At 45.2% G+C, this 9,106-nt stretch overlaps 2 protein-coding genes across 5 annotated transcripts in view; one reads left to right on the forward strand and one right to left on the reverse strand.

The window, feature by feature from the left end:
• Positions 1-9,106, forward strand: part of ano8b (anoctamin 8b) — a 37,268-nt gene that overhangs the window by 17,369 nt on the left and 10,793 nt on the right. For 2 of the 3 annotated variants that reach the window (XM_013910862.1, XM_005733164.2), the window contains exons 2-8: positions 2,230-2,340; positions 3,396-3,528; positions 6,478-6,616; positions 6,708-6,804; positions 6,955-7,071; positions 7,159-7,286; positions 7,377-7,538. In XM_013910862.1, the coding sequence (XP_013766316.1) occupies positions 2,230-2,340; positions 3,396-3,528; positions 6,478-6,616; positions 6,708-6,804; positions 6,955-7,071; positions 7,159-7,286; positions 7,377-7,538 (887 nt within the window). Of the gene's footprint in view, positions 1-55; positions 183-2,229; positions 2,341-3,395; positions 3,529-6,477; positions 6,617-6,707; positions 6,805-6,954; positions 7,072-7,158; positions 7,287-7,376; positions 7,539-9,106 lie in introns of those variants that run through there. The other variant, XM_005733163.2, reaches the window with a different exon arrangement.
• The window catches only part of dda1 (DET1 and DDB1 associated 1), a 19,575-nt gene continuing 15,321 nt past the window's right edge, over positions 4,853-9,106 (reverse strand). Inside the window, exon 6 of one of the 2 annotated variants that reach the window (XM_005733160.1) lies at positions 4,853-4,874. The gene's annotated coding sequence lies outside the window, so the exon portion shown is untranslated. The remainder of the gene's footprint in view (positions 4,875-9,106) is intronic. The other variant, XM_005733159.1, reaches the window with a different exon arrangement.

Genomic DNA, 9,106 nt, shown 5'->3' on the forward strand with positions numbered 1-9,106 from the left:
GCTGCCTGCAGCATCTCCTCTAAAGCACAGTGGAACAACCAGTCACATTTCAGTATCCAGGAGAAGCACTGAAGAATAAAAAGACAAACACCTCCGTCTCCTGTTTGGCCTGTTGAGATGTTTAAAAATGTTCTTCAGAGGAAAATCAGCGTGGAACCAGATAAAGCGGTTGCAGCCTCTTCGTAAGTACTCGAGGGACTCTTTAAATACTGATGTTGGTACTGAAATCATTATTCTCGACAAAAGACACCAGATAGGAGGCAGACGGATCTTTAGATTTCCTGGATATATTTGATAAATAATAATAATAATGGCCTTAATTAATAAAAACAGTAAAAAAGTAGGTGTTGTTCCCACAGCGTAACCTTAATGCTGTTATTTATATTTTATAATATCCAACTATGGTGGATCCATCCATTCTTAATAATACCAAAGAATGTTCCCTGCTTGCAGTGAAACGTGCTGCTCGTTATCGTCTTCGTCCGTTACTTGTTGCTTTCTGTTCAATTTGCACAAACTGAACTTGACAAAAGAGCTTTTGTCCATTTAGCATCCTCAGCTTGGAACGAGCTGCCGAACGACCGGAAAACGTCAGAATTCATTTCATTAAGTGCTTTTAAATCAAAACTCTGAATCCTGGAGGATTTTTGTAACTGCGAGATACTCGCTGCTGCCATCTTGGCCAGTTTTTAATCTCAGTGGGATTTTCCTGGTTAAATAAATTTTTTAAAAATCACCCAAAGCTTCCTGTTCATACGTCTTACACATGTGCAGTGTTGTAGTGTATTTGTTGTAGTTAGCCCAGCACAGTGTGCTGCGTGCTTGATGTGTGACTTACAGAGGGTTTTATCGGTGATCTGTCCGACATGAACAAACAGCTCGAGTGCCTGTAACACCTGCGTGGTGCACCTGGTAATTTGCTCTTTGTGTTTAAAAAAATAAATCTGCATTAATAGAGCTTTAAACACTGAGGGACTGTACCAGCAGATCTCATGACCTTTCATGAATACAGAGATGACTTCATAATGCACGTTGATCCAGTGCTGATGCGCATACATAATGTGAAGGTGAAAAACAAATCTAGATGTGCAAATACACTCTGTGGCTTTTTCCCCGAAGCCCCACCGGGCGTCCCTCTGTTCACAGTTCCAGGAAGCAGGATGACATGCTGACTGGCAGCAGCGCAGAGATGCATTAATGTGACAGTTTGAGTTAAAGCACCGTAGTAAAATTAGCAGCCACTTCCCTGTTTGCCACATTTTAAAAGCATTTAAGTGATATCTGAACTGATAAGACTGACGAGCTTTTACATTTGTAAGATTCATTTTACTGCTTCAAACATACAAAAATAAACTTTCATGACTGCGATTCCACCTTTCTTGACTTTGCTCTTCATTAAGGGGGGATGCTGTGGGACGGCCTCTCCACGCTGCTGTCGTTGTTATTTAGGACTCGTAAACAGTTTACACAGACGGTCCTGTGACAGCTGAGCAGGATGTGAGCTTTCGCCCATCGCAGTTCACTCGGCTTTCTTTTGACTCTTTGCACTGGCTCCGATTTTTCAGCGAGGTTGTTGAAAGATGAGCGAGGTGTCAGGGACAGCAAAGATTGCAGCGATGTTACAGGATCCAGGGAGGAAAATTTACTGTGTTGGTCTTCCTTCAGCCCGCCTGGAGTTGGCAGCGTTTTGAATGTCACATTACTGTGACAGTCGAGCTATTTCCAGTTTGCTCTGGACTTCAGGGACCAGAGATGAAGTAGATGTACACAGACCGAGTTCATGCATGTGTGTGTGTACAGAGCATTGCATTGTCTCTGAGACTCATTACATATCACAGCACTCAGAAATAACCGCTTTAAGTGTGTGTGTGTGTGTGTGTGTGTGTGTGTGTGTCTCTGTGTGTGAGATAAATCATAGCAGAGGGTGGTGAACAATGTGTGGTCGCTGGTCTTGGCAGGGCAGGATTATTTCAGTCAGTGTCGTGTTGTGAGTCAGAGCGGTGTGACATTTAAATCTGTCCTGTCAAGAAAGACAGTTGTGTGTGTGTGTGTGTGTGTCTTTGTGTTGTGGCAGCAGGGGTAAGGGTTTGGAGAAAGTGGGGTCAGGTGGCGGGGGTGTGTGAAAATGTTAAAAATGCCATTTCTGCTTACACCCTGTCTCTTTGAAAAGGTGACTGTCCCCCTCTCCGTGGGTCCGTCTGACTGTCCGTCTGTCTCTCCGTCTTTCAGATAAGCTGTTCGGGAAGCGGCTGCTGCAGGCTGGAAGACACATCATGTCTCATAAGTCTTGGATGAAAACGGTGCCCACAGAGAACTGCGACGTCCTCATGACATTTGCAGGTCAATCAAACACACACATTCCTGCTGCTTTCATACGTGTGAGAATCCTGACTGACAGCTTTCATATCACAAACACAGAACTATGTCTGCAGTTAACCCTCAGTGTGGAGCTGCTGCTCATCATCACTTTTTAATTTGCTTTTCATGTAGGAAAAGAGGGTAATCCCCGTGTTTGAAACGCTGGAACAATTTTCTGTTCTATCACAGAGGATCTGTGTCCTTTTGTATTGTTCGGCCCATTGTGATGTCCTGGGAATGTCTTGAGGAAACAGTTTTGGCAGAAACAATCACATGGACCAAAAAACTGAAACAATTCATGTTCAGGGGACAGACACTGTCTCTGTTTTTAAGATGAGGCTTACAGCGCTCCTTTTCAATAAAGCTTAAAGTTAAACCTGGATCAGATCTAACTTAGACTGCTGAGGGCTGCACTGTTTCTTCTTCTACTCTCTGTATGTTTAAACACAATTTGGCATTTAATCATTAGTTATTATTCCTCTCTGGCTCGCTTCCACGGGGCGTCTTTAGTCTTGCCTTGCTCCCCTCACTCCCAACCGGTCCCAGCAGAGGGCCGCCCATCCCCGAATCTGATTCTGCTTTAGGTTTCTTCCTGTTACAAGGCAGTTTTTCCTTCCCACTGTCACCAAGTTCCGCCTCACAAAGGATCATGTGATTGTCGGGGTTTCTCCCCATGACTGCAGGGTCTTTACTTACCATGATGACTGTTGGGAGCTGATTGGCGGTGGCATACAATATGACTTATGTTACATGTTAACTTTGCAATAACTGCAGTGAACACGAGCTTTTACTGTGACGCTCAGTCAGTCACTGTAGTGTCGGTGGAAAAATGTTAGATGCGCTCTTATTTCCTAGTTTCACCTTCAGCTGTAAGCTTAGGCTGGCGCCCTGCAGGCCGAGAAGAACGTGATGATTCAGTAGTATGACCTCACACCTCCAGCTGCTGCTCAGAGATAAAAGCAAAGACTGTGGGAGTACTCGGCAGATCCTACGGGGGCGTCAACACGAACTCTTTGTTTTTCCACTTCCTGTTACAGATACTACAGATGACCACACGTTACTATGGCTACTGAACCACATCCGACTGGGAATCCCAGAGCTCATCATCCAGATCCGACATCATAAACACACGCGAGTCTACGCATTCTTCATCACCGCTACGTATGAAAAGTAAGAAATCAACCAATCAAATCAGAAAGGAGCCTCTGGTTCGTGCTTCTGTTCATTTTGCCTCTGTCAGGGCGCCCCAGGGTGGCTGTGGCTGCAATGTAGCTGCCATCACCAGTGTGTGACTGGATGTGTAAAGCGCTTTGGGGTCCTTAGGGACGAGTAAAGTGCTATAAAAATACAGGCCATGTGTTGGCTGATGCTGCTGACAGTAGGACCGCAGCACTGATTATCAAACTGTTCTTTTAGTTAATCAGTTAGCTCAATGTTTCACTCTCTCCTTTAAAATGATTAGAATATTCCAGCTTTATGATCAAACTTACTTGTTCTCGCCTTCACTGCTTCTTCAGACATATCATAGTTCGGGATGTTGGTGCTGTTTTAACTGTGATCAATAATTAACAAACGACCCATCGCAGATATTACTTAATATCGCCTCTTCCTCCACTGGCTCGAGGGGTAGTTATTTTTGAACGTTACTACGGGAGTCGGGATGTAAAAGGCGAGAATAACCCTGCTGTGCTGTGTCGGTGTGAAGCAGCGCCTCCGTTTATCATAGTTTTAAATGTAGTTGCAGCTTATAGTAGGCGCAGCAGTTTAGCTCGTACACTGTGAATCACGAGTGAAGCTGATGCCTGGTGAATCAGCAGTGCTCCTCTGCTGCTGGTCTTTCAAGTTTTCCAGAGGCTTTAGCATCATGCTAACCTCTGTGTAGTGGATTTGCTGTGATTTCACTCCCACTGTCACAGACAGTCACAGGTGAGTGCAGGGTCACTTTAATATCAGTGCTGACTTTGACGTATAAATACAGAGAAATACAATCTGGGGATCAGGGCGGCAGCTGCTCCCGTGCTGCATTTCACCACAAATGTTGAATCCTCTGTGCTGACTGCGCTTTTAGACGACGGGCTTATCTAACATAAACCTTTTACCTGTGAATGCAGTAAGAGCGGACAGATTGTGGGAAAGAAGAGAGAGAGACAAGCGGGCGTGACAGAGGGAGATAAAAGCAGAAAGGATGCAAGGTAAAGAAACGCAAAGAGGAAGCAGTGAGGAAAGGTGGTGAGGAAGGATGGACTGAGTGCTCTTCTTAAAAGTGTTCCAGTGGGTTTTGGATGAAAAGCTCAAAGAAAGTGCTGCTTGACCACACACACACACACACACACACACACAACACACACACACACACACACACACACGTGTTTTCATATCGTTGTGGGGACGTAACCATGAAAAATCAATGCCTAATCCTAACCCTCAGCCTAACCCTAACCCTGACACTAAAACCACATTTTGAGTCTCAAACTCATTTGGTCCTGACAAAGATATGTAAACACACACACACACACCTGCTGTGGGGTCGGTTGACCTACATTTTATGTGGTAGAAATCATAACCCAGAAAGTGCTCCACGTCCTCTTGAATTCCCCTCGGATAATGATTCCCGGTCCACCATGAAGCAGCGTGAAAAATCCTTTCCTGTTTTAGTTTTGTTGGATATGTTCAGCTGTGCCATTTGTTCAGTATGTTTTCATATCGTCACATGATTTATAGTTGTGTTGTTATCATCGCTGAAAGAGTCAGGATGGAGCTGTACGTGTGGGAGTGTTTTGTGCGTTTTTTTCAGAAAGGCTTCATTCATTTAACTGAAAGCAGCAAATTCAGCTGTAACAGAACATTTTCTTACCTGACATGTCATCAGTTAATCATTCTGCTGCTCTGACGGGCAGTTTACGGTTTGCCATTTGGATCTGCTGAGCTTCTGCATTACCTACATTAGCATAAACACGCAGAGCTCTCCATCAGCAGTGTTACTTTACAAGGTTAGCTTTGTCCACGCTTTGCGTCCAGCCTCACTGTCAGACTTTCTCTCTTTGTGTTTTTGTATTTTCTTGTTAAAAAGCTGAACACTTTTTGATGAAATAAGAAAAGAGAGAATCTCATTAAGATTCCTGGCAGCAGCTGCTCACCTCTAAAAGGCCTCCTGGTTTTGGCTTCGATTACTAAACAGTTGGTTTAAACAGATAAAGCCTCGTTTTTTTCTTCCTCACACAAGGACCTTTATTGTGACGGTTCTGCGCTGTAAGCAGTATTCAGGCGTGAAACACAAGCTTACACCTCAGATTTCTGCTGTAATCCATCAGGTGCCGTCCGTGCTTCTTTGTGCTGCCCCTGCGAGTACATGGAGCTGCATGATGGATGGCTGTTACACATCGGCCGTACGTCTTTGTGCGTGCGTGTAAAGACTATATATACATGTGAGGGCGAGGTGAGCTCTTAGCCTGCGGGGAACAGAGAGGGAGCTGCATTATTATTGAGATTTCAGCACAAGGCCGGCAGGAAGGACAGACGGAGATGGAAAAAAGGATGATGGGATAGAAGGAGGGGAGGAGAGCGATGGATGAAGAGGGGAGGCTGAGAGAAGACGGCGTGGGCATGAAAGAGGACGAGAGCATGGGGATAGAAGATGTGCAGGAAGGCATGATGGGAAATGAGATGAGGTTCAGACATTACAGCTGAAGAACAAACCACTGTTTTTTTTAGTAATGTGGAAAAGTGGCCAAACAGAAGTGCTGCAGTGTTGTGAATTAAGATAAATCAGGTGATTATTGGGATTATTTTTAGTGTCAATCATCAGTTTAACCAACATGTTAGAAGAAAAAAGGACCATCCCAGCATGCAGGCATACATGTTTATAGCTCATAGCTGTAAAAAGAGAGACAACACCGTGTGTTGCTGTTACTATGCAATTACTCCCATTATTCCTCTCGCCGCCTCCATAATGTGCGGTGTTACCACCAGCAGAGTGAGAGCCCGGGCGTCGCCGCGTAGGCAATTAGAAACAAAAGATTTAATTAGACGAGATTAATGCACTGCAGATGACAGAGATTACACGTGTAGCGTGGGCGTCTGAGGCCGGCTTAAAAAAACCTGCCCGATGTTGTCGTGCAGTTTGCTGCGAGGCGCCGAGGAAATGGGACTGAGGAAAGCAGTGAAGCCCGAGTTTGGCGGAGGAACACGGAGCTTCTCCTGCGAGGAGGACTACATCTACGAGAACATCGAGAGCGAGCTGTGCTTCTTCACCTCGCAGGTCAGTGCGACTCCAGTTATTCCCAGGTACCTACACTGGGAAAGGTTTTTCTCACGTTGCTTCCTCCTCCTCCTCTTCCCGGCGGCTGCAGGAGAGGCAGAGCATCATTAAATACTGGCTGGACAACCTACGTGCCAAACAAGGGGAGGTGCTTCATAACATCAGCTTCCTGGAAGGCCAGCCAATCAGTAAGTGATCAGAGCTAAAAGCTCCGTTGTCTTCAGCGGGCCGCGGCGTGTGTGATTGATGGTTTCCTCTCCTCGACTGCTTCTCTCTCTAACTAAATAAAGTAAATCATCTGCTTAAATATGTTTTGCTGCTCGCTTTACTCTCTGCAGTCCCGGAGCTGAGTGCGAGAGGTGTGATCCAGCAGGTGTTCCCTCTGCATGAGCAGAGGATCCTCAGCCAGCTGATGAAGTCTTGGGTCCAGGCTGTTTGTGAGAAGCAGCCGTTAGGTTAATAAATCAAAGCTCGCTTTTACGCTGTTTCCATCTCTGACTTTGCTGTTTGCCTCACTGTTATCTTATCGATCTCACAAACAGATGATATCTGTGACTACTTCGGGGTGAAGATTGCCATGTATTTTGCCTGGCTGGGTTTCTACACCACCTCCATGTTATATCCCGCCGTGATCGGTTTCGTGCTTTGGATGCTCACCGAGTCCGATCAGGTGAGCAGAGATGAGCCGTGTGCTTGTGTAGGAAAAGGAAACAATGACACCGCCCAGTCAAACCGATAAATGTCTGCATGCTTGCCTCAGACGAGCCGGGACATCTGCTGCGTGGTGTTTGCCCTCTTCAATGTGGTGTGGGCCACTCTGTTTCTGGAGCGGTGGAAGCGGAGGGGGGCGGAGCTGGCGTATAAGTGGGGAACGCTGGACGCGCCTGCGGAGTCCCTGGAGGAACCACGGCCTCAGTTCCGGGTGAGAGAAATTAAACTCTGATTCAGTCAAAGTGCTTGACAGCGTCAGATAAAGACAATGCAGCAGAGTAACACTGAACAAAGCTTTGCAACAGGAATTAAAGGCGAACGATGTGGATTCAGTTCAGTTATAGCTGATGAGAAACAGGAGGACAGATTTAAAGCAGAGCACGGAGCAACAAATAGTCCAACGTGTAAGGAAGCTGAGTGATATTTGCTCTATAGTGGGAAAATATCCAGATAATATTTAAAAATGAAGAAGCTCCCAGTATAACACACTGGAGAAACTGGTTACATGCTGTCCTTGTTATGGGAAAACATCCCTGCAGGACTACAGCTGAAAATAGACGACCTGTTGTTAAATGCTCACCAATGATAGCGAGCGTATCAGAATGATGCTGACAGCTGCACAGTTTCCTTTTTTCTTCTGCTTTATTCACAAAAACTTTAATTATGTACTTTGGGAACAGCTTTAGTTACTCTTCCACTACAAGGAGAAGTCAGAAGTGGAACTGAGCATTGATTGATTGATTGATTGATTGATTGATTGATTGATTGATTGATTGATTGATTGATTGATTGATTGATTGATTGATTGATTGGGGTGGCTGTAGCTCAGGAGTCGAGCAGGTCGTCCACTAATCGCAGGGTCGGTGGTTTGATCGCTGGCTGCTCCAGCCTGCAGCCGAATCCTCGGGAAAGAAAATAATGAAGTATGACTGTTAGATAGAAAGCACTTCAGTACAAAAAGCATAAACAGTGTTTGTGAGGATTTCACTTCAAAAACAACATAACAGCTGATCAACGTGCTGTACCTAAGAGAACAAAAGAATAAATGGGTACACAGGGCAAAAACAAAGACGACAACTCACACGGGCCGAGGAGGACAGGTGTGTTTTTAAATGAGCTTTAAAAGCAGCGAGGGATGGAGCCTGCCTGAGCTCCAGAGGAAGCTCATTCCACATTTTGGGAGACAAAGCTGCAAAGACTCGGTCTCCTCGGGATTTCCTAAATGTCTCCGGGACAGCTAGCTGATCTAAGAGCACGAGACGGCACGTAAGGGTGAAGCAGCTCAGACAAATAATAAGAGGCGAGACCATTAAGACTTAAAAACAAATACAAGATTTTTAAAATGGATTCAAAACTTAATGGAAGCCAATGAATTGCAGTAAATGCTCAGATCAGAGTGTCAACAGGACGGGTTTAATGTTTGACGGCTGCCTCAGCTGAAAGAAGGAGAACTTCACCACAGTGTCGATGTGAGTCAATGAGGCGAGTTGTTTAAAGTGCTTTGAGCAGTGAGAGTAGAAAACAGTCCGTTTATGTGAAACGTGCTTCTTCATGTGCAAATGCAAAGAGGAGAAAAAGCACAAAACAAATATGTTACTGTGATTATCTAACAGCGTCACTAATGTGGGGCCCAGGGTCTCCTGACCCACCCCTAAAATATTGTCTTTATCAAAAAGGAGCATTTACAGTTTTTTACAGACGCTAGGACACATGTCTCAATACTTAGGTCACGTTTGCAAAACTCCTCACACAGTGAGCACAACAGAAGTCTATGTGGGC

Source organism: Pundamilia nyererei, unplaced genomic scaffold (assembly GCF_000239375.1).
Source record: "Pundamilia nyererei isolate P.nyererei 1_Seehausen unplaced genomic scaffold, PunNye1.0 scaffold00050, whole genome shotgun sequence".
NCBI lineage: Eukaryota > Metazoa > Chordata > Actinopteri > Cichliformes > Cichlidae > Pundamilia > Pundamilia nyererei.